This window comes from Heterodontus francisci, chromosome 23, assembly GCF_036365525.1.
Source record: "Heterodontus francisci isolate sHetFra1 chromosome 23, sHetFra1.hap1, whole genome shotgun sequence".
Taxonomy (NCBI): domain Eukaryota; kingdom Metazoa; phylum Chordata; class Chondrichthyes; order Heterodontiformes; family Heterodontidae; genus Heterodontus; species Heterodontus francisci.
In genome coordinates, this window is record NC_090393.1 from 1,128,417 (window position 1) to 1,153,815 (window position 25,399).

At 47.0% G+C, this 25,399-nt stretch overlaps 1 protein-coding gene across 1 annotated transcript in view; it reads left to right on the forward strand.

The window, feature by feature from the left end:
• LOC137383041 (scavenger receptor class B member 1-like) overlaps positions 1-23,801 on the forward strand; it is a 305,179-nt gene extending 281,378 nt beyond the window's left edge. The window contains 2 exon segments of the mRNA XM_068055640.1: positions 22,334-22,450; positions 23,603-23,801. Coding sequence (XP_067911741.1) covers positions 22,334-22,450 — 117 coding nt within the window. The 3' untranslated portion in view covers positions 23,603-23,801.
• The last annotated feature ends 1,598 nt before the right edge of the window (positions 23,802-25,399 follow it).

Sequence of the window (25,399 nt, forward strand, 5' to 3'; positions counted from 1 at the left end):
GTGAAGGAACGGCGATATAGTTCCAAGTCAGGATGGTGTATGACTTGGAGGGGAACTTGCAGGTGGTAGTGTTCCCATGTATTTGCTGCTCTTGTCCTTCTTGGTGGTTGAGGAGTTACTAAGAGGGGAAACCCAAAGTAGAAGAGTTTTGGGAAGAATAGCAGAGTGTGAGGGCTAGGTGACTGAAAGCACATCTGCCAATGGTGGGCCGAAGGTTCTCACATTCTCTCCCAAAACTCTTCCAATTCCTTTTCATCCTTTACGATCCTGCTTAATCCCATCTCTGATCAACCTTTTATTACCCCCTTGTATTGGCTCAGCCTCAGGGAACTCTTTCTGTTCAATATTTTATTTTTGTTCTTGTGCCTTCTCCCTGCCATGTCATTTGCTTGACTCTAGCGTTAGTTTTTTGATCAGAGTTCAGCAGCCTAATTTGGCAAAGACCCTGATGGCCGGAATTTTACAGGGCCAGCTGAAGTCCCAATGCCGGGGCTGAAAGCAGGAGGCAACCCCGATTAAGCCGGTGGCTGGACCCGTGGAGGCATGTTGCCAGCAGTGGTCAAATAAGTGGCTGACGCTGGGGCCGTTAGGGAGTCACTCTGTGGCCATGGAGTGTCCCTAAAGGAGGGCCCCTCCCACGGAGACTGTTGGGAGCCCTTTGGTTTCACTGGGCAGTCTCCCCACGCGGTGACAGGATTCCCAATGCAGGCAACGTGCCCGCAGAGGTGGGAGGTGAGCCTTAATTGGCCACTTAAGTGGTTCAATTGGGCTCCCTGTGAGCGGCTGATTAGCCAACTTTCCCGCTGCTGGTGAAATGGCATGGTGATGGGCAGATGTGGGCACCATCCTCGAGACACCTTCTCGTGCTATTTTGCCAGCCTTCCCACCTCCCAGCCCGCCACCAAAGGCCTGGTAAAATTCTGGCTGATGTGCTCAATGAATGGAGTTGGCACTAGAATGTCATAGAGTCACAGAAGGAGGCCATTCGGTCCATCAAGTTCATGCCGGCTCTCCGTGGAGCAATCAGTCAGTCCCACTCGCCGGCTCAATCCCTGTCGCCCTGCAAGTCTATTTACCCTAGGTGGCCATCCAACATCCTCTTGCAGTCATTGATTGTCTCCGCTTCCACCACCCCGTGGGCAGTGAGTTCCAGGTCATTACCACCCGCTGTGTAAAAACGTGCTTCCTCATATTCCCTCTGCAACCTTTGCTCAAAACTTTCAATCTGTGTCCCCTAGTCCTTGTACCATTTGTTCATGGGAACAGATTTTTTCTTGTCTAACTTATCTAAGCCTGTCATCATCTTGTACAATTCTATTAAATCTCCCCTCAATCTCCTTTGCTCCAGGGAGAACAAGCCCAGCTTTTCCAACCTAACCTTGTAACTAAAATCCTCCATCCCTGGAACCATTCTGGTAAATCTCCTCTGCACCCTCTCAAGGACCCTCACATCCTTCCTAAAGTGTGGTGACCAGAACTGAACGCAAAACGTTGCAGCCTAACCAGAGCTTCAGCATAACTTCCCTGCATTTGTACTCATTGCCTCGATTTATGAAGCCCAAGATCCCATATGCTTTACTAACCACTCTCAAAATATGTCCTGCTACCTTCACGATGGATGCACATGAGCCCCCAGGTCCCTCTGTTCCTGCACACTCTTTAAAACTGTGCCATTAAGTATATATTGCCTCTCCCTATTCCTTCTGGCAAAATGCATCATCTCACACTTGTCAGTATTAAATTTAATCTGCCACCTCTCTGCCCATTCTGCTAGTCTATCTATGTCCTGCTGTAGGTGGTTCATATGATCCTCACTGTTTGCCACACCTCCAAGTTTGGTTCTCAATTTTTTTGCAAATTTTGAAATTCTATTCTGTATTCCAAATGATCCAAATCATTTATATGGAGATCAAAAATCAGTGGTCCCAGCACTGACCCTTGGGGAACACCACTGTCTACCATCCTCCAGTCTGAAAAGCAACCATCTACTATGACTCGCTGTTTTCTGTCCTTAAGTCAAATTTTTTTTCCAATTGGGCACTGACTCTCCTAATCCGTGAGCTTCAATTTTCTTAACCAGCATTTTATTGGTACCTTATCGAATGCTTTCTTAAAATCCTTATAAACAATATCCACCACATCCCTTCATCAACCTTCATTAAAAAAATTCAATTAGATTAGTCAAGCATGATCTGCCTTTTACAAATCTGTGCTGGCTCGCCTTAATTAACTCAAACCTCTCTAAGTATCTGTTGATATTTTCCCTGATTATAGTTTCTAAAACCTTACCCACTAACTGGCCTGTAGTTGCTAATTTCCTGAACAACGGTGTCACATTTGCCATTCTCCAATCCTCTGGCACCTTGGAAGATTGGAAGATTATGGCAAGCCCTTCTGCTATCTCCATCCCCGCCTGAGATGCAAGCCAGCCAGACCAGATGATTTATCTACCCTAAGCATAGCCAGTCTTTTTAGTACCTTCCCCCCCTCTCAATTTTTATCCTTTCCATTGACTCTATTCGCTCTGCTTCAACTGATGCTTTGTCAATCTCCATTTCCTTAGTGAAAACGGACACAAAATACTCATGAAGTATATTATCTTTGCCTTGCACCTCAAAGCATATTTTACCCTCTTTGTCCCTAATAAGCTCCACTCCACCTCTTACTACCCGCTTACTATAACATGCCGGTTGAAGATCTTTGGGATCCCTTTTATGTTCTTTGCCATTCTATTCTCATATTCTGTCTTTGCCAGTCTTATTTTCCTCTTCACCTCCCCTCTCAACTTTATTGTATATGGCCTGGTTCTCACTTGAAGAATTCACCTACATGTATCATACACCCTCTTTTTTTTTTGTTTCATCAGCTCTATTTCCCTTGTCAGCCGAGGAGTCCTGTTCTTGGTTCCCCTACCCTTCATCCTTGTTGGAATGTTCCTAGCCTGTATCTAAAGAATCTCTACCTTAAAGATAACCCATTGTTCTGATACAGCTCTTCCTGTCAGTCTTTGGTTCCATTCTACCCTGGCTAGGTCCCTCCTCATTGTGTTGAAATTAGCCCTCTTCCAAACTAAACATTTCACCTTATTTTCTTCCTTGCTTTTCTGCATTAGTAATCTAAACCTTATGATACAATGATCACTCTTACCCAAGTGCTCCCCACAGACACTTGGTCCACTTGGCCCACCTCATTCCCTAGCACCAGATCTAGCAATGCCTTTTTTCTAGTTGGGATGAGAACATACTGGTCAAGAAAGTTCTCCTGAACACATTTCAGAAACTTCTCCCCGTCCTTACCCTTTACTCTAAAATTATCCCAATCGATATTAGGGTAATTAAAGTTCCCCAATATCATTACTCTATAGTTCTTGCACATCTCTCTGATTTCCCTGCAGATTTGTTCATCTATCTCTCTCACTATTTGGAGGCCTATACAATACCCTAGTAGCGTGATCATTCGAGTACAGGAGCAGAGATGTCTTGCTGCAATTACACAGAGCCTTGGTGAGGCCACACCTGGAATATTGTGTGCAGTTTTGGTCTCCTTATCTGAGGAAGGATGTTCTTGCTATAGAGGGAGTGCAGCGAAGGTTTACCAGACTGATTCCTGAGATGGCGGGACTGACGTATGAGGAGAGATTGAGTCGGTTCGGATCGTATTCGCTGGAGTTCAGAAGAGTGAGGGGGGATCTCATAGAATGAATGGCGGAGCAGGCGCGAAGGGCCGAATGGCCTACTCCTCCTCCTATTTTCTATGTCTATACCCTTTTTGCTCCTCAGCTCTAACCAAATGGATTCTGTCCTTGCCTCCTCAAGGACATCCTCCCTTTCCAGCACTGCAATGTCTTCCCTAATCAGGACTGCCACCCCACCTCCCTTTTCTCCTTCTCTATCTTTTCTGAACACTTTAAATCCTTGTACATTATGTGGCCAGCCCTCACCATTTTTAAGCCATGTTTCTGTTACGAGCTCAGAGGACAATAGTCTTGCTTGTACTGTGTCTTTATTGAACTGCCCTCTGATGGACGCCGTTCGGGAGATATAGATGGTTGTGCATGCTGTGTGGCATTTCCACGGCTCCAGAGGAGTATCAACACAGACAGCATGAGATAATTAGTGATCTTCGCAGAGTGGAAGCTGTAGTGGATGATCTGCTGGTTTGTGGATGCAGAGAGACAATGGAAGAAGCCATTGCTGACCATGATCAAAATCTACTGCGACTTCTGGACAGAACTCGCCAGATGAACGTGAAGCTGAACAAGAAAAAATTGCAATTAAAGATGCCTGAAATCAAGTAAATAGGTCATGTACTGACAGCAAAAGGTCTTCACCTGGATCCCGAAAAGGTGAGAGCAGTAGCAGCGATGTGGTGACCAACAGATGTAAAAGCAGTGGAACGATTTGCTGGATTTGTCAACTATTTAGCAAAATTCTTGCCCAATTTGTCGTCGGAGTGTGAACCATTACACCAACTCACCGCCAAGGACGTGCAGTGGTACTGGGGCAACAGAACAAGAAATAGCGTTCACTAAAATCAAGCAACTAGTCATGGCAACACCAATGCTGTAATACCATGATGTAAATGATGAAGTTATCCTGCAGTGTGACACCAGCAAGACAGGACTTGGAGCAACACTAATGCAGCAACAACCAATTGCATTTGCATCCAGGGCATTAATGTAAATAGAAAGACGCTACATCAGATCGAGAAAGAGTGCCTGTCCATTGTCTTTACTTGTGAATATTTTCATCAATACCTACTTGGAAGAGACAAAGTGACAGTTGAGTCTGACCACAAGCCACTTCAAAGCATTTTCCTCAAGCCGCTACTATCTGCTCCAAAGCGTCTGCAAAAAATGTTACTCAAATCATCTGGACGTGACATACAAGCAAGGGAAACAGATGTACATCGCTGACATGCTGTCGAGAGCAGCACTCCCTATGAAGAAAGTAGAGGATGCTACAACAGAGTGTGAAATCTTCAGATCCGATGTGAAACTGCAGCTCGACCTGCTCTGGAAGTCATCAACCCAGCAGAGACATTGAATCTGACAGACACACGCCTTGTTCAAATCAAGTGAACTACCCAACAAGATCCAACTCTCCAAGTGTTGCAAGAAGTAGTGATGAAAGGATGGCCTGAAAGCATCAAGGACACTCCTGTGGTCACAAGCGCATATTGGGATTACAGAGATGAATTGACAGCCCAAGATGGCGTCATGTATAAAGGCAATAGAGTCATTATCCTAAGGAGTTGAGAGATGCTAAAGCACATTCATGCAAGTCGCCGAGGAATTGAGTTGAGTTTGAGGAAGGCAAGCGAAGTGCTCTACTGGCCAAACATAAGCAAAGAAATCAAGGACCACGTCACCCACTGCAGTGCGTGTAACAAGTACCAAGCTAAACAAGATAGAGCCGCTGATGACACATGACATACAGACCATGGATGAAGCTGGGAGTAGACCTCTTCACCCTCGCAGGAACTGATTATCTTGTCACCATAGACTACTATTCTGACTACTGGGAGGTGGATCAGCTGACCTCAATGACTACCAGTGAGATTGTAGAATACCTGAAAGCACACTTTGGTTGCTACGGCATTCCAGACATTGTGATGAGCAACAATGGCCCCCAGTTCCAGAGTGAAGAATTCAGCCGCTTCATAAAGGATTGGGAAATTCAACACCATACATCATCTCCACACTATCCCCAGTCTAATGGAAAGGCTGATTTGGCAGTGAAAATCACCAAAGGAATCATAAAGAAATCGAGAAAATCTGGCACAGATGTATACAAGGCAATGTTTGAATGGAGAAACACACCTACTGAAGGCATGGAAAGTAGTCTGGTACAAAGACTAAAGTCACGCTGCACGCAAACTACTCTTCCAATAGCAAAAAAGCTACTGAAGCCAGAAGTAGTAACAGGCGTGAGCAACAAAATCAGGGTGAAACGGCAGAAAGCCAAATTTCACTTTGACAAAACTGCCAAACAATTGCCAGAATTGAGCATTGCAGAGCCAGTCAGGGTACAAACCTTCAACACTCTCAACAAGAGCCAGCCCAAGTGGCAACTTGAGATCTGTGTAGAGCAGTTGTCACCTCGATCATATGCAGTGGATGTGAACGACCAGATATACAGTCACAACCGCAGGCACATACGCACAACTGGAGAAGCTGTTCCTCCACTGCAGGCAGCCGATCAGGAAGATGGGAACTCAGCAACTGCACAGAGCACAAAACAACCATCAGTCCCAGAGGTGCACAGCACGCCAACAACGGAAATGGAACAACAACAGTTACCGCAGCAACAAGTGACACGGGAAAATCACCCAGATGAACAGCCAAAGACAACGTGCACCATTAACTAACTGGCACAATTTAATGACTGTGGGCTGGATTTTTCCAGTTCGCTGGAAGCAGTGAGCTTCAAAAGCGGCGGGGCACACACGCAGGATTTGCCCCAGAGTCTCCGTGATATTTAGTGCAGCGGCTCATTTACATGGAGGAGGCCGAATGCCCACCTCTGATGATGTAGAGGGGCCTGGCGCTCCATCCCCAGCAATGGCATCTGGCACCACCGCGCAGTTGCCAGTGGCACCACCGCGCAGTTGCCAGTGGCACCACCGCGCAGTTGCCAGTGGCACCACCGCGCAGACGCCAGTGCCAGTTTTAAAGGGCTTCAAGCCCTTCAGATCCATTTTAATTATTAAAGTTACAGGTCTGCAAAACATAAAATTAAAACTTTGTCAGCAGTTTCCATCCCCTCTCCCACCCCCAATGACTAAACAATTTATAAATTGCTCTCTACCCATCCCCCCTGAACTTTGTTAACTTTGACCTTCAACCCCTTCCCACCATCCCCTCAACCAATAGCAAGAGTTTTCCCACCACCCCCCACACGCCCTGAAAACTTCACTTCTCCCCCCTCCCCACCAGTGTTCCGCCTCGGATCTCCGAATGGAGGTCTGGCAACTGGCCAGAATATAGGAGTGGAATGGCCATTGCGACGAGGTAAGTACTTGTGCGTTAATTAACATTTATTTAAATATTTATTTAAATTAAGTTTCCATCGCCGAGCGGCAAGAGGGCCACCGGTGCTGGTAAGACGGGGCGGGGCCTTCTTGGCATCAAAGCCCATGGCACGCCTCTCCTGGAGATATTTTCCGGGCCCCCCCACCAGGACCCCCGATGTTGCAGCCCAGTAAAATCCAGCCGTACGTGTGCAATGCATGTGCAGAGACTGACGAGAATAACGAGCTGCTAATGCATGAAAACAGTTGTGTGCATAATGGGAAACTTGGGCAAGTCACAGTGTAAATGATAATGCATACAATTTTTATTTTCAATGTGACTCCTGACAATGCAGAGCATGTGCAGAGCGATCACTGACGTCATCAGTGCATGCGAACATTTACCAGCTTGCCAGTCTGAATGCGCGCATGACGTCACCATGCAATGACGTCCTCACCCCTCAATAGCCATTCACCCGAACAGAACCCCGCTCCCTCCTACCATCCCTGCTTCAATCACTGCTTCACCCAGCTCGATCCCCACCATGCTGCTGCCTTCCCTCCCTGGCCTTTCCAACCCCCCCCAAGCCAGTCACTCCACCCACCCTTCACCCCCACTCCTTGCCCCTCATCCCCCCCCCTCAGCCACTCGCTCCCTCCCGCCCACTACCCCGCCTTAGCCACTCACTCCCCTGCCCACTTCCTCCATCTCAGCCACTCACTGCCGTGCCCGCTTCCCACCCCGCCCCACTCGCTCCCCCTGCCCTATTCCCCCCCCCTCAGCCATTCGCTCCACCCACCCGCTTCCCACCCCCCCCCCACAGCCATTCGCTCCACCCACCCGCTTCCCCCCCTCCGCTTCTTGCTCCTGCCCCACTGACTGCTCTCCCCCTTCGGCTACTCACTCCAGGCCTCCCCGGCTTCCCTCCTCTCAGCCATTCGCTCCTGCCCTCCTGCTTTCTCCCCTCCCCCTCCCCACCACCACCAGTTGCTTCCCCCCTTCAGCTGCTGGCTCGATAAAGTCATAGAATCAGACAGCACAGAAACAGGCCCTTCAGCCCATGGTGTCTGTGCCAGCCATCAAGCACCTAACTATTCCTATCCCATTTTCCAGCACTTGGCCTGTAGCCTTGTATGCTATGGCATTTCAAGTGCTCATCTAAATACTTCTGAAATGTTGTGAGGGTTCCTGCCTCTACCACCTCTTCAGGCAGTGTATTCCAGATTCCAACCACCCTCTGGGTGAAAAAATATTGCCTCAAATCCCCTCTAAACCTCCTGCCCCTTACCTTAAATCTATGCCCCCTGGTTATTGACCCGTCCGCTAAGGGAAAAGGTTTCTTCCTATCGAACCTATCAATTCCCCTCAATTTTGTACACCTCAATCATGTCCCCCCTCAGCCTTTGCTGCTCTAAGGAAAACAACCCTAGCCTTTTCAGTCTCTCGTCAGAGCTGAAATGCTCCAGCCCAGGCAACATCCTGGTGAATCTCCTCTGCACCCTCTCCAGTGCAATCACATCCTTCCTATAGTGTGGTGCCCAGAACTGGACACAGTACTCCAGCTGTGACCTAACTAGCATTTTATACAGCTGCATCATAACCTCCCTGCTATTATATTCTATGCCTCGGCTAATAAAGGCAAGTATTAGAATTCGAACATTACAGCGCAGTACAGGCCCTTCGGCCCTCGATGTTGCGCCGACCTGTGAAACCATCTGACCTACACTATTCCATTTTCATCCATATGTCTATCCAATGACCATTTAAATGCCCATAAAGTTGGCGAGTCTACTACTTTTGCAGGCAGGGCGTTCCACGCCCCTACTACTCTCTGAGTAAAGAAACTACCTCTAACATCTGTCCTATATCTATCACCCTCAACTTAAAGCTATGTCCCCTCGTGTTTGCCATCACTATCCGAGGAAAAAGACTCTCACTATCCACCCTATCTAACCCTCTGATTATCTTATATGTCTCTATTACGTCACCTCTCCTCCTCCTTCTCTCCAACGAAAACAACCTCAAGTCCCTCAGCCTTTCCTCGTAAGACCTTCCCTCCATACCAGGCAACATCCTAGTAAATCTCCTCTGCACCCTTTCCAAAGCTTCCACATCCTTCCTATAATGCGGTGACCAGAACTGCACGCAATACTCCAGGTGCGGTCTCACCAGAGTTTTGTACAGCTGCAGCATGACCTCGTGGCTCCGAAACTCGATCCCCCTACTAATAAAAGCTAACACACCATATGCCTTCTTAACAGCCCTATTAACCTGGGTGGCAACTTTCAGGGATTTATGTACCTGGACACCAAGATCTCTCTGTTCATCTACACTACCAAGAATCTTCCCATTAGCCCAGTACTCTGCATTCCTGTTACTCCTTCCAAAGTGAATCACCTCACACTTTTCCGCATTAAACTCCATTTGCCATCTCTCAGCCCAGCTCTGCAGCCTATCTATGTCCCTCTGTACCCTACAACATCCTTCTGCACTATCCACAACTCCACCGACCTTCGTGTCATCTGCAAATTTACTAACCCACCCTTCTACACCCTCATCCAGGTCATTTATAAAAATGACAAACAGCAGTGGCCCCAAAACAGATCCTTGCGGTTTCTTTTTTTTTTCTTTCTTTCTTTTGGGCCTCCTTATCTCGAGAGACAATGGATACGCGCCTGGAGGTGGTCAGTGGTTTGTGAAGCAGCGCCTGGAGTGGCTATAAAGGCCAATTCTGGAGTGACAGGCTCTTCCACAGGTGCTGCAGAGAAATTTGTTTGTTGGGGCTGTTGCACAGTAGGCTCTCCCCTTGCGCCTCTGTCTTTTTTCCTGCCAACTACTAAGTCTCTTCGACTCGCCACAATTTAGCCCTGTCTTTATGGCTGCCCGCCAGCTCTGGCGAATGCTGGCAACTGACTCCCACGACTTGTGATCAATGTCACACGATTTCATGTCGCGTTTGCAGACGTCTTTATAACGGAGACATGGACGGCCGGTGGGTCTGATACCAGTGGCGAGCTCGCTGTACAATGTGTCTTTGGGGATCCTGCCATCTTCCATGCGGCTCACATGGCCAAGCCATCTCAAGCGCCGCTGACTCAGTAGTGTGTATAAGCTGGGGGTGTTGGCCGCTTCAAGGACTTCTGTGTTGGAGATATAGTCCTGCCACCTGATGCCAAGTATTCTCCGAAGGCAGCGAAGATGGAATGAATTGAGACGTCGCTCTTGGCTGGCATACGTTGTCCAGGCCTCGCTGCCGTAGAGCAAGGTACTGAGGACACAGGCCTGATACACTCGGACTTTTGTGTTCCGTGTCAGTGCGCCATTTTCCCACACTCTCTTGGCCAGTCTGGACATAGCAGTGGAAGCCTTACCCATGCGCTTGTTGATTTCTGCATCTAGAGACAGGTTACTGGTGATAGTTGAGCCTAGGTAGGTGAACTCTTGAACCACTTCCAGAGCGTGGTCGCCAATATTGATGGATGGAGCATTTCTGACATCCTGCCCCATGATGTTCGTTTTCTTGAGGCTGATGGTTAGGCCAAATTCATTGCAGGCAGACGCAAACCTGTCGATGAGACTCTGCAGGCATTCTTCAGTGTGAGATGTTAAAGCAGCATCGTCAGCAAAGAGGAGTTCTCTGATGAGGACTTTCCGTACTTTGGACTTCGCTCTTAGACGGGCAAGGTTGAACAACCTGCCCCCTGATCTTGTGTGGAGGAAAATTCCTTCTTCAGAGGATTTGAACGCATGTGAAAGCAGCAGGGAGAAGAAAATCCCAAAAAGTGTGGGTGCGAGAACACAGCCCTGTTTCACACCACTCAGGATAGGAAAGGGCTCTGATGAGGAGCCACCATGTTGAATTGTGCCTTTCATATTGTCATGGAATGAGGTGATGATACTTAGTAGCTTTGGTGGACATCCGATCTTTTCTAGTAGTCTGAAGAGACCACGTCTGCTGAAATGGTCAAAGGCTTTGGTGAGATCAATGAAAGCAATGTAGAGGGGCATCTGTTGTTCACGGCATTTCTCCTGTATCTGACGAAGGGAGAACAGCATGTCAATAGTCGATCTCTCTGCACGAAAGCCACACTGTGCCTCAGGGTAGACGCGCTCGGCCAGCTTCTGGAGCCTGTTCAGAGCGACTCGAGCAAAGACTTTCCCCACTATGCTGAGCAGGGAGATTCCACGGTAGTTGTTGCAGTCACCGCGGTCACCTTTGTTTTTATAGAGGGTGATGATGTTGGCATCGCGCATGTCCTGGGGTACTGCTCCCTCGTCCCAGCACAGGCATAGCAGTTCATGTAGTGCTGAGAGTATAGCAGGCTTGGCACTCTTGATTATTTCAGGGGTAATGCTGTCCTTCCCAGGGGCTTTTCCGCTGGCTAGGGAATCAATGGCATCACTGAGTTCCGATTTGGTTGGCTGTATGTCCAGCTCATCCATGACTGGTAGAGGCTGGGCTGCATTGAGGGCAGTCTCAGTGACAGCATTCTCCCTGGAGTACAGTTCTAGGTAGTGCTCAACCCAGCGGTCCATCTGTTTGCGTTGGTCAGTGATTATGTCCCCCGATTTAGATTTGAGGGGGGTGATCTTCTTGATGGTTGGCCCAAGAGCTCTCTTCATGCCATCATACATTCCTCTGATGTTTCCGGTGTCTGAGGCCAGCTGAATATGACTGCATAGGTGTTGCCAGTAGTCGTTTGCGCAACGCCTAGCCGTTCTTTGTGCAGTACTTCTGGCTGCTTTAAGTGCTGCGGATGTTAAATCGCTGGGGGCTTTCTTGTAGTTCAAAAGTGCAATGCGCTTAGCGGCTATGACAGGTTCCAGCTCTTCATTATGAGATTGAAACCAGTCTGCATTTCTCTTCGCACTTTTGCCGTAGGTGGTCAAAGCTGACTCATAGATGGCGTCTCTGATGTGGGCCCACTTGGTCTCAGCATCCCCTGTGGGAGTGTTTTGAAGGGCTGTTACAAGTGAATTTAGAAATTTTTGTAACAGCTGTGGGTGAGAAATTCTGCTCGTGTTGATGCGCGGGTGGCCCTTCTGCTTGGAATGATGCAACTTCTTTGGTCTGAGTCTAACCTTGCTGCACACCAGGGAGTGGTCGGTGTCGCAGTCCGCACTGTGGAAGCTGCGTGTGATTTGAACACTGTTTAAGGCGGCTCGCCTTGTGACAATGAGGTCTAGCTGGTGCCAACGACGTGATCTTGGGTGCCTCCATGAAACCTGGTGACAGGGTTTAGTGTGAAAGAACGAGTTGGTGATGCAGAGGTTATGATAGGTACACAACTCAAGCAGTCTCTGCCCGTTCTCATTCATCCTTCCAACGCCATAGCGCCCAAGGCAGGAGGGCCATGAGTCATGGTCGGCCCCAACCCTGGCATTAAAGTCCCCCAGCAGGAATAGGTGTTCGGTGTTGGGGATGCTGCTAATGATGTTATGGAGTTGTTCATAGAACTGGTCTTTAGCTTCAGGTGCGGAACAGAGTGTTGGAGCATAGATGCTGAGTAGGTGTACTGGACCAGAGGTGGTGAGCAGTCGGATGGACAGTATGCGTTCCGAGCCATTTGAGGGAGGCTCTATCATGCTGAGCAAGGAGTTTCTGATGGCGAAGCCCACTCCATGCTGTCTTGGTTCTTCAGGATCCCTGCCCTGCCAGAAGAAGGTGTAGTCTTGCTCTGCTAGAGAGCCACTCGCGGGGAGGCGAGTCTCCTGAAGTGCTGCAATGTCCACATTGAGTCTACTGAGCTCGTTGTTAATGATGGCGGTCTTCCGAGAATCGTTGATTTGTGTAAGGTCTTCCGACAGGCCAGGACACATAGTTCTGACGTTCCAGCTTGCAAAGCGAAGGGCTGGTACCTTCTTTCCTTTTTTTTTACACCACTAGTAACTAAACTCCAGGATGAACATTTGCCATCAACCACCACCCTCTGTCTTCTTTCAGCTAGCCAATTTCTGATCCAAAGCTCTAAATCACCTTCAACCCCATACTTCCGTATTTTCTGCAATAGCCTACCGTGGGGAACCTTATCAAACGCCTTACTGAAATCCATATACACCACATCCACGGCTTTACCCTCATCCACCTGTTTGGTCACCTTCTCGAAAAACTCAATAAGGTTTGTGAGGCACGACCTACCCTTCACAAAACCGTGCTGACTATCGCTAATGAACTTATTCTTTTCAAGATGATTATAAATCCTGTCTCTTATAACCTTTTCCAACATTTTACCCACAACCGAAGTAAGGCTCACAGGTCTATAATTACCAGGGCTGTCTCTACTCCCCTTCTTGAACAAGGGGACAACATTTGCTATCCTCCAGTCTTCCGGCACTATTCCTGTCGACAATGACGACATAAAGATAAGTATCCCATATGCCTTCCTAACCACCTTATCTACCTGTGCTGCTGCCTTCAGTGATCTATGGACAAGTACACCAAGGTCCCTCTGACCCTCTGTACTTCCTAGGATCCTACCATCCATTGTATATTCCCTTGCCTAGTTAGTCCTCCCAAAATGCATCACACTTCTCAGGATTAAATTCCATTTGCCACAGCTCCGCCCATCTTTCCAGCCCATCTATATCGTCCTGTAATCCAAGGCTTTCCTCCTCACTATTTACGACACCCCCAATTCTCGTGTCATCTGCGAACTTACTGATCATACCTCCTATATTCACGTCCAAATCTTTAATGTACACTACAAACAGCAAGGGTCCCAGCACCGATCCCTGTGGTGCACCACTGGTCACAGGCTTCCAATCGCAAAACAACTCTCGACCATCACCCTCTGCCTCCTGCCACTAAGCCAATTTTGGATCCAATTTGCCAAATTGCCCTGGATCCCATGGGCTCTTACCTTGTTAACCAATCTCCCATGTGGGACCTTATCAAAAGCCTTACTGAAGTCCATGTAGACTACATCAACTGCTTTACCCTCATTTACACCTCTCGTCAACGCCTCGAAAAATTCAATCAAGTTTGTTAGACACGATCTCCCCCGACAAAGCCATGCTTACTCTCCCTGATTAATCCCTGCATCTCCAAGTGGAGATTAATCCTGTCCCTCAGAATTTTTTCCAATAATTTCCCAACCACTGATGTTAGACTCACTGGCCTGTAATTACCTGGTTCATCCTGCTACCCTTCTTGAATAATGGTACCACATTCGCTGTCCTCCAATCCTCTGGTACCTCTCCTGTGGCTAGAGAGGATTTGAAAATTTGTGTCAAAGCCCCTGCTATCTCCTCCCTTGCCTCACATAACAGCCTGGGATACATCTCATCTGGGCCTGAGGATTTATCCACTTTTAAGTCAGCTAAAACAGCTAATATTTCCTCCCTTTCAATGTTAATATGTTCAAGTATATCGCAAAATATACTTTTAAAATGCCTTGGGATTTTCCTTTCTCTTGCCCGCCAATGTTTTTTTGTGTCCCCCCTTCGCTCTGCTAATTACTTCCCTCTTACACTTTCTATACTCCTCCAGTGCCTCCGCTGTTTTCAGCGCTCTGAATCTGCCAGAAGCCTCATTTTTTTTATCCAATCCACTATCCCTTGACATCCAGGGTTCCCTGGGCCTGTTAGTCCTACCCTTCACCTTAACGGGTACATGTTGGCTCTGAACTCTCACTATTTCCTCTTTGAATGACTCCCACTGATGTGATGTAGACTTTCCTACAAGTAGCTGCTCCCAGTCCACTTTGGCCAGATCCTGTTTTATCATGTTGAAATCGGCCTTCCCCCAATTCAGTACCTTTATTTCCGGTCCGTCTTTGTCCTTTTCTATAACTACCTTAAATCTTACAGAGTTATGGTCACTATCCCCGAAATGGTCCCCCACTGACACTTCTACCACTTTTCTGGCTTCATTCCCTAGGATTAGGTCCAGTACTGCCCTTTCTCTTGGAGGACTTACTACATACTGGCTCAAAAAGCTCTCCTGTATGCACTTTAAGAATTAAGCCCCCTTTAAGCCTTTTACACTAAGACTATCCCAGTTGATATTAGGGAAGTTGAAATCCCCTACTATTATTACCCTATTATTTTTACACCTCTCTGAGATTTGCCTCCATATCTGCTCCTCTATCTCTCCCTGACTATTTGAATGCCTGTAGTACACTCCCAGACAAGTGATTGCCCCCCTTTTGTTTTTAGGTTCTACCCATATGGCCTCATTTGAGGAACCGTCTAAGATATGATCCCTCTTTACTGCAGTAATTGACTCCTTGAACAGTACAATACCACCTCCTCTTTTACACCTGAAGATGCTATACCCTGGAATATTGAGCAGTCCTGCCCCTCCCTCAACCATGTCTCTGTGTTAGCAATAATATCATAATCCCATGTGCTAATTAATGCCCTCAATTCATCTGCCTTACTAGTAAGACTCCTTACGTTAAAATAGATGCAATCCTGACTCCTTACTGCAGTAATTGACTCCTTGATCAACAGTGCAATGCCACCTCCCCTTTTATCCCCTCCTCTTTCTCGCCTGAAGATTCTATATCCTGGAATATTGAGTTGCCAGTCCTGCCCCTCCGTCAGCCATGTCTCTGTGATAGCAATAATATCATAATCCCATGTGCTAATCAACACCCTCAATTCATCTGCCTTATTGTTAAGACTCCTTGCATTAAAGTATATGCAATCCTGCCTTGCGTTTTTCACTTGTGCCTTAACTGCTGTATATTTGCTCTGCCTTCCAGACTGACTCAGTTTCTCTTCTATATTTGACTGTACCTCACCCCCTACTGTACCTCCACTCTGTATCCCATCCCCCTGCCAAATCAGTTTAAACCCCCTCCCCACAACAGCACTAGCAAACCTCCCAGCAAGGATGTTGGTCCCATTCCGGTTCAGGTGCAACCCGTCCAACTTGTACAGGTCCCACCTTCTCCAGAAACAGACCCAGTGATCCAGGAAACTAAAGCCCTCCCTCCTGCACCATCTCTTCAGCCATGCATTCATCAGCTCTATCCTCCTATTCCTAAACTCACCAGCACGTGGCACCAGAAGTAATCCAGAGATTACAACCTTAGAGGTCCTACTTTTAAATCTGCTACCTAGCTCCCTAAATTCTTGTTGCAGGACCTCATCCCTCTTTCTCCCTATGTTGTTGGTACCAATGTGTACCATGAATTCTGACTGTTTACCCTCCCTCTTCAGAATATCCTCCAGACTTCGCCACTGCTCCCCCCAACTCCCCTGGGCCGATCATTCCTTGCTCCTCGCTTCCCCCCATCCCCACTCTCCGGCTGCTCACTCCCCTCTTCCCTCCCCACCTCCAGCTGCTAGCTCTAGGCCACGCCGAGTCCCTCCTCTTGGCCACTTGCTCCACTGTTGCCCCATCACCCCTCGCAGCCCGCCTTGCTTCTTCGGGCGGCGCGCAGACAATAATTGAAAGTGGCCGCAAGTGGAGGGAGTGGCCGAGAGGAGGGAAGCGGCACAGCTGGAGTGGGGGGGGGGGTTGGTGGAAGCAGGGGGTGAGTGGTCGGAGAGTGGGGTGGGGGAGGGGAGGGGAAAACAGCTAGGCCGGAGCGAGTGGCTAAGGGAAGGCAGTGGAGAGTGAGCGGCGAGAAGACGGGCACAGGAGGGATTGGCGAAGAGATACGCGATGGCAGGAGGGAGCGGGGGACTGTTGGGAGTGGGATGGAGGTGACGATGGAATCCATTGAGGGGATTTTTGGGTTGAATTTTTTTTTTGTGATAAATTGAGCTGCACCATTTTTATTACTGGCAGCTGCCTGACATGTCGCAGACACAGACGTTTCTGTGGAAGAGGCTACATTTGCGCATATGCTCATACTGCACCACCTAGTGGTTGCATTGTCAGCAAACACAGCCTTTTTTGTTTTTTTGTATGAAAAGGGGGATGTTTGGGATAGAAATGCAATACTGTACTAATGTGCCTCCTTGCTTGCCATAGTCATATGACCTCTACCATGAGGCAACCATCTATATCTCCCGAACGGCATCTAGAATGTAGTTAGAAAGCTGCTGCTTTTATTCAGCTTCACTTGCCAGTAACCATCCTTCGCGTTTAGGGTAGTGAAGATTTTTGCCTTTGCAAGTTGTGGCAAATTCCTTTGATGGTTGGCATGGGGTGGCGAGATCTCTTCAGAGCTTTATTTAGATCATTTGGGTCAATGCATTCTCTGAACTTTCCAGGTTGTTTCACTGCTACCATGCTGCTAATCCATTCTGTAGGAGTTGTCACGTTCTTGATTACTCCCTCCTTTTCCAGCTCTTCTCTCTCGTCTTTCAGGCTAGCCATGAGGGCAGCTGGAACTTTGCTTGGCCGATGCTGAATTGGTCTTACCCTCTCATCTACTTCGAGATGATATTCTCCAGGAAGACATCCTAAACCTGTTATTACAAAAGTGCCTCTGTGGTTTGTTAAATATATTTTTTGACGATTCATTTTTGAAAGATTGAAGAAATGTTAAACTTTGGAGTCTTCAAAGGGGGTCGTGTAAAGGCCAGTTGACTTTGAAAAACAGCCCCTGGAAATGTTTTTTTTAAAAAGGGGCTCGGAGACATCTTGTGAGGAAAACAAGCCTTTCCGGGAAACCATCTGACTTCCAGCTTAATAAACAGAGAACTTTGGACACCTGGAGGAGTCGTTTACAAAGAAGTAACAGGCCAAGATTGTTGGAGGTCAAAAGGTTGACCTCCTGTTGTTGGTTTTGCTTTTGAATTATTTTGAGTTAGGATTGAGCTGTATAAAAAGGGAGAGAACTTCCAAGGAGAGAAGAGAATTCCCAAGGAAGGAGAGAAGCCACAACCCAGCTCAGCTTTCCAGCATCTCACTAAAAGACCCTGAGAAGTCCACTGTGTCAACTCATCTTGTCTCCTGTCTTTGAAGAAAAGCCTGTTAAATTAATTCTCAACGCCACCTGAAAAGAACTGTTCTAAAAGATCCCAGCGACCCGTCTATGTCTACCTGGAGGCCAGACTGTATGTCAGTTTTGGAACACAACATATCTCATCTGCTGTTTCTTCAAGAATGGACGAGTATTCAGCCCAAGTGTTTTTTTTTGTTTGTAATAGAGCTCTAAAAACAAAATTCCCTTTATTTTCTGGTTAATCAGCATATGTGTGTGTGAGAGTGTGAGGGGCTAAGGTAATAAACTGATAATTTTGTTGTTTATTAAAGAAACCTGGTTGGTGTGTTTTATTTTGGGATAAAAATAGAGTCGATGATTGACCATATCGGTAAGTGGGAAAACATTTAACTATATGTTGTGACCCGTGGAGAAGATAACTAGAATAAATAGTGCACCTCCCCCCCCCGCCCAGTCATAACACTGTAAACACATCATTGTACTCCTCTAGAATCTGTTTCACGGTCAATGGTTTAGTATGCTGCGACATGTTGAAAATCTCTTTTTGCATGTTGATGTTTACCAGTCCAAGCTTCAGACTTGCTCCAACTGAGATAAGTGGCTTTTGCTTGCTGTCTATGATCTGGAACTCCAGATGTTCGTTCTTGTCATTGCAATGGGCTCTCAGAGTAACTTGTCCTCTTGGCACTAGCATGGTGCCATCACATAGCCTCAACCTTACTTTGAGGGCTTCATTTTTGGGTCACCATGTTGAGTCACTTTGCACAGGTCTGTGAAGGTCATGATGTTGCATGATGCACCGGTGTCTGTCTGAGACTTTATGTTGACTTGATATTCTCTTTCTGCCATCATCATTCCAACAGTCGCAAACCATTTATCACCTATCGACCTGACTGAACCAACCCGTTGTATGGTTTATAGTGATTCGTCAGAACCTTCAGCTGATATCTCTCCAATAGCCATCTGTACCTGCTCGTTGTGCTTCCTTCTGGCCAAGCACTTGTGTGCAGAATGATTCAGCTTCTTGCAGTGAGAACACTGCTCTCCCCAAGCTGGATATGCCTTCTTTTCCTGTGCATGACGTCCTCCGCAGTATTTGCATCCTGCCCTTTGTCTGTAATCTTTCAGCCCTTTCAGCCTGGAATATCTATCAGCACAATGCAAGGCCTGGTATGTTCGACCATGAATATGCTCAAGCTGCTGATTTACAACCTCAGCACCTCTGACATGTTAATTGCTTTCCTGAGAGTAAGTTTCTCCTCTCTCAGTAGACGTGCTCTCACCGCGGGATCTTTTATGCCTAATACAATCCTATCTTTTATTAGATCATCTTTTAGTTGCACAAATTCACAGGATTCTGCAAGCTGAATGCAGTCTCATATTGATTAATGGACTCTTTTTCACCTTGGGTCCGAATATTGAACACGTACCATTCATAAGTTACGTTCACTTGGGGTTCAAAGCGTGCCTTCAAAGCTTTCAAAATTTTCTTCAAATAGATTTAGGGTGGAATACATTTTGTAATAGTCTCTCCCCAACAGTGTTAAAAAAAAGTGTAGCTGCTCGTCGCTACAACCCAGGACTACTTGCGTGCCAAACTGCATAAGCAGCATGCAATAAACAGAGCTAAGCCATCCCATAACAAACGGATCAGTTCTAAGCTCTGCAGTCCTGCCACATCCAGCTGTGAATGGTGGTGGACAATTAAACAAATACCTGGAGGAGGTGGTTCCACAAATATCCCCATCCTCAATGATGGGGGAGCCCAGCACATCAGTGTGAAAGATAAGGCTGAAGCATTTGCAACAATCTTCAGCCAGAAGTGCCGAGTTGATGATCCATCTCGGCCTCCTCCTGAAGTCCCCAGCATTACAGATGCCAGACTTCAGCCAATTCGATTCACTCCGCGTGATATCAAGAAATGACTGAAGGCACTGGATACTGCAAAGGCTACGGGCCCTGACAATATTCTGGCAATAGTACTGAAGACCTGTGCTCCAGAACTTGCCACACCCCTAGCCAAGCTGTTCTAGTATAGCTACAACACTGGCATCTACCCAGCAATGTGGAAAATTGCCCAGGTATATCCTGTACACAAAAAGCAGGATAAATCCAACCCAGCCAATTACTGCCCCATCAGTCTACTCTCAATCAACAGCAAAGTGATGGAAGGTGTCATCAACAGTGCCATCAAGCAGCACTTGCTCAGCAATAACCTGCTCAGTGATGCTCAGTTTGGGTTCCGACAGGGCCACACAGCTCCTGACCTCATTACAGCCTTGGTTCAAACATGGACAAAAGAGCTGAACTCCAGAGGTGAGGTGAGAGTGACTGCCCTTGACATCAAGGCAGCATTTGACCGAGTATGGCATCAAGGAGCCCTAGCAAAACTGAGATCAATGGGAAATGGGGAAAACTCTCTGCTGGTTAGAGTCATACCTAGCGCAAAGGAAGATGGCTGTGGTTGTTGGAGGTCAATCATCTGAGCTCCAGGACATCACTGCAGGAGTTCCTCAGGGTAGTGTCCTAGGCCCAACCATCTTCAGCTGCTTCATCAATGACCTTCATTCAATCATAAGGTCAGAAGTGGGGATGTTCGCTGATGATTGCACAATGTTCAGCACCATTCGTGACTCCTCAGATACTGAAGCAGTCCGTGTAGAAATGCAGCAAGACCTGGACAATATCCAGGCTTGGGCTAATAAGTGGCAAGTAACATTTGCACCACACAAGTGCCAGGCAATGACCATCTCCAACAAGAGAGAATCTAACCATCTCCCCTTGACATTCAATGGCATTACCATCACTGAATCCCCCACTATCAACATACCATTGACCAGAAACTGAACTGGAGTAGCCATATAAACACCGTGGCTACAAGAGCAGGTCAGAGGCTAGGAATCCTGCAGCGAGTAACTTACCTCCTGACTCCCCAAAGCCTGTCCACCATCTACAAGGCACAAGTCAGGAGTGTGATGGAATACACTCCACTTGCCTGGATGGGTGCAGCTCCAACAACACTCAAGAAGCTCGACACCATCCAGAACAAAGCAGGCTGCTTGATTGGCACCCCATCCTCAAACATTCACTCCCTCCACCACCGACGCACAGTGGCAGCAGTGTGTACCATCTACAAGATGCACTGCAGCAACTCACCAAGGCTCCTTAGACAGCACCTTCCAAACCCGCAACCTCTAACACCTTGAAGGACAAAGCAGCAGATGCATGGGAACACCACCACCTGCAACTTCCCCTCCAAGTCACACACCATCCTGACTTGGAACTATATCGCCGTTCCTTCACTGTCGCTGGGTCAAACTCCTGGAACTCCCTTCCTAACATCACTGTGGATGTACCTACCTCACATGGACTGCAGCAGTTCAAGAAGGCAGCTCACCACCACCTTCTGAAGGGCAATTAGGGATGGGCAATAAATGCTGGCATAGCCAGTGACACCCACTTCCCATGAATGAATTAAAAAAAAGCTGTTCTGGTTTGTTAATTAAATCTGTCACAGTCTTGTAATTTTGCCATTGCGAGTGGAAAAACTGCCAGTTCTGCTTGATATCACCTTTCATTTTGACCAGCGCTGGAAGGGAAAGATTTGCAGCCATTGTGTCATACCCAGTGCTTTCAGCGTGTCTTTGGTCCTTTTCTATGGCTTCCTGTGGCTTTTTGTAGCTCTGAGCATATCTGTGTTCCTCTTTTAGTAGCTGTGCTTCTATCCAGCTCTTCAACACTCAATCTCAGCTCCACTCTGCCACCACGTTACGAGCTCATAGGACAACAGTCTTGCTGGTACTGTGTCTTTATTGAACTGCCTGCTGATGGACGGCTGCAGTGAATGCATCATGGTAGAGGTCACATGACTACAGCAAGCCAGGAGGCACATTAGCACAGTATTGCATTTCATTATCCCAAACAGTTTCAGTTATTGCCACTGGATCATATTCCCACACTGCTATTTGTCCCTGTAACTCACCAACCTTATTCACCACACTTTGTGCGTTTACACACATGCATTGTAATCCTGTCTTTAATTCCGCGTAGTCCTTCTCAGTCCACTCCCATCTAATACGGAACTATTCCCTTCTCTAGTATGTCTATCACTCTCACTCTGTTAAGCTATCTTTCATTGTCTGCAGCAATGCTGCTTCAGACTGCCTGTCTGCATCAAATCAAAGCCTCCAGATCTTGTTTCCTGCATATTTACCCCCTCCAGAGTTCGGTTTAACTTAAATGTTGCATGTTTATTATGGCAAAGGTTCCCTATGAAGGCTGTAAAAAACATAATGGGGCATATTACAAACTGCTGTTCCTTCAACTGGTTTGCAATAATTAAACATTCATTGCATTAGATGTCAGTTATAGATTGCAGACAGTGCACAGGATCCTGATTATGATTGGTGAAAATGAATCTACAGTTTGGATTAGGTGTTGCTTTTTATGATACTCATCACTGCTTCTTTTATAGAACAGAAACAAAAACTCAGGCACTGAAAGTATTGGTAATGTATCAGCTGATTCAGCAAAAAACAAAGTGCTGGAAGGTTCTAATGGGAAGCTGATGATCACTGAAAACCGTTTCTAGGTAGGTTTCAGAATTTATCACTCATCTCCCCGTCCTGGTTTGGAGGGGTGTTGGTGGGTTAGGACTGGGGGTGGGGGTGGGAGTTGGGGTTGGGGTGGTGCATGGGGGGTGTGGGGGTTGTGCATGGAGTGGGGGTGGGATTGGGATTGGGAGTGGGGGTGGGATATGAGTAAAGTGCATCCTCTGTTTTGGTCTTGGAATTTTGGGAGTGAAGAGGAATTTCCAGTCGCCTTCCCTCTCAGCTCTACTAAGTTATTAATATAAGTTATTAATATAAATTAGTAAATAGATCAATTCCTGATAGAAGCACCTTGCACCGTGTCTACAATAAACCTTTCTGGCTGTAGGTCATAGCAATATTCCAAATGTTCAGCTGGCACTGTGGATTTTCATGTCGTTCGGAACTGATCCCGAGGGCTGGATTTTATCAGTACTCCGCGGCAGAGCACTGTGAAAGCAATGGCGTTCCAACATGATGACTTAAGGGGGCGGCTGCCGCATCCCCGGTAACGGTGTCCGGCGCCACCGCACAGGCACCATTTTTAAAAGGCTTTGATGCCCTTCGATGAAATGTTAATATTTAAAGGGGAAATCTGTTAAAACCTCATTTAAAAAATTTTATTGGAACTTTGAGGCCCTTTAAACCCACCCCCCAATGTCTATTTCAGGGCCACCAACTCTGAATTAACTTTACTGACATCGCCCCCAACTTCGCCACTTTTGCCCTTAAACCCCCTCCCACCATCCCCACAGCTAATAAATATTTTCCCCACTCCCCCCCACCCTGATAATTTTAGTCCTCCCCCCACACCCCACCAGGTTCTCGCCTCAGAATTCCATACGGAGATCCGAAGGTTTACGAGTTGCAATCGGCGGCCATAAAATTGGCGTGGAACGGCCGCTGCCAGCAGGTAAGTTAATTTGCATCTTATTAATGTTCATTTAAATATTTAGATGAAGGCCCCACCGCCAAGTGGCGGGGGCTACACCAACACCGCCACTAATATCTGGCAGGGCCTTCACGGTGTCGTGGGCGGTGGTGAGGCCTCACCACCATGACCCTCAGCGTCGAGGGCCTGGTAAAATTAGGAATTGATCTATCGCACCCAGTGTCCATTGTCACAGGTAACTCACCTATTACTTTTTTTTCAGGACCTTCAAAGGGCTCTGAAGGCAATGAAGAAAGTTCCGGAAGGTTATCTCTCCTGCTTTACTGTTCTTGAACTGCTGACTGCACATTATTAGATTGAGCTTGGAATCTGAACTGTTTTTTCACATAATGAGGTTTTTCTGTAATTTTTGTTAAGGTATGAAAAGTCCCTCATTCCTGGGTGACGTTTTAGAAACAATTATTGTGGAAAGAATAAACAAGTTGGTTTTAGTGATTGTCTCTTTTACATCACCCAAATGAAATATTTCAACTGTAAAATGCTCATAATTAATACAGCTAACACATTGCTACAAAATTAAAAATTATTCTAGCTTGTTTAAATTGTGCAAACCTGTGTTACCAATTTTATTTTAAGAATATTAGAGCAGATTTCTGCTATCTCACTGTATTAGTTACTGGAGCAAACCCCTGCACTAGGAAGACAGTGAAACTCACAAATATGTTGTGGATTATTCCCAGATACAGTTGTGCACTGATGTGGGATTTCCTGACATTGCTGCACATTGTGTTTAGACCTGGAGGAATAAAACTCAGGATAGTTTCAGGATAAGGGGTTGATTATTTAACATGGTAATGAGGAGAAATTTCTCCACACAGAGGGTTGTGAATCTTTGGAATGGTCTACTCCAGAGAGCTGTGGATGGTCAGTTGATGAATATATTCAAGACAGAGATTGGTAGATTTTTGGGTACAAAAGGAATTAAAGGATGGTGATAGTGCAGGAAGGTGAAATTGAGGTAGAAGATCAACCAGGGTCTTATTGAATGGAGGAGTAGGCTCGAGGATCACACAGCCTAATCTTGCTCCTATTTCTTATGTTCTAACCACAAACCATCAGAGTCTGGGAGAAGCCCACCGCCTTTGCCGCTTGCGCAAGAGGTTCCTACAGACCGAAGAGTCATAATGTGACAGAAGGAGGCCATTCAGCCCATCGAGTACATGCTGGCTCTCTGTAGAGCAATCCAGTCAGTCCCATTCCCCACTCTATCCTCATTGCCCTGCAAGTTTATTTACCTCAAGTGCCCATCCAATTTCCCTTTGAAATCATTCGTTATCTCCACTTCCACCACCCTCATAGGCAACGAGTTCCACTGGTCCTCAGGTTGAAGTCCTAAATTGGGGGAAGGCTAATTTCGATGGCATCAGACAAGAAAAGTTGAATGGGAGAGGCTGTTTACAGGTAAAAGGGACGTCTGGAAAGTGGGAGGCTTTTAAAAGTGAGTCAGGAAGAGTTCAGGGCTGGCATGTTCCTGTTAGATGGAAGGGCAAGGCTGGCAAGTTTAGGGAACCTTGGTTGACGAGGGATATTGAGGGTCTGGTCAGGACAAAGAAGGAGGCATATGTCAGGTTTAGGCAGCTAGGATCGAGTGAGTCCCTCGAGGAGTATAGGGGATGTCGGACTATACTTAAGGAGGAAATTAGGAGGGCAAAAAGGGGCCATGAGATTTCCCTGGCAGATAAGATAAAGGAGAATCCTAAAAGATTCGTTAAGTTTATTAAAAGGGTAGCTAGGGAAAGAGTAAATTTAACGCAGCCAAGTGCGAAGTGATGCACTTTGGGAATTTAAACCAGGGCACGACATATACAGTGAATGGCAGGGCCCTGGGGAGTGCTGTTGAGCAGAGAGACCTTGGGGTGCAAGTACATAGTTCCCTGAAAGTGGCAACACAGGTAGACAGGGTGGTGAAGAAGGCATATGGCATGCTTGCCTTCATCAGCCGAGGCATTGAGTACAAGAGTTGGGACGTCATGTTACAGTTGTACATAATGTTGGTTCG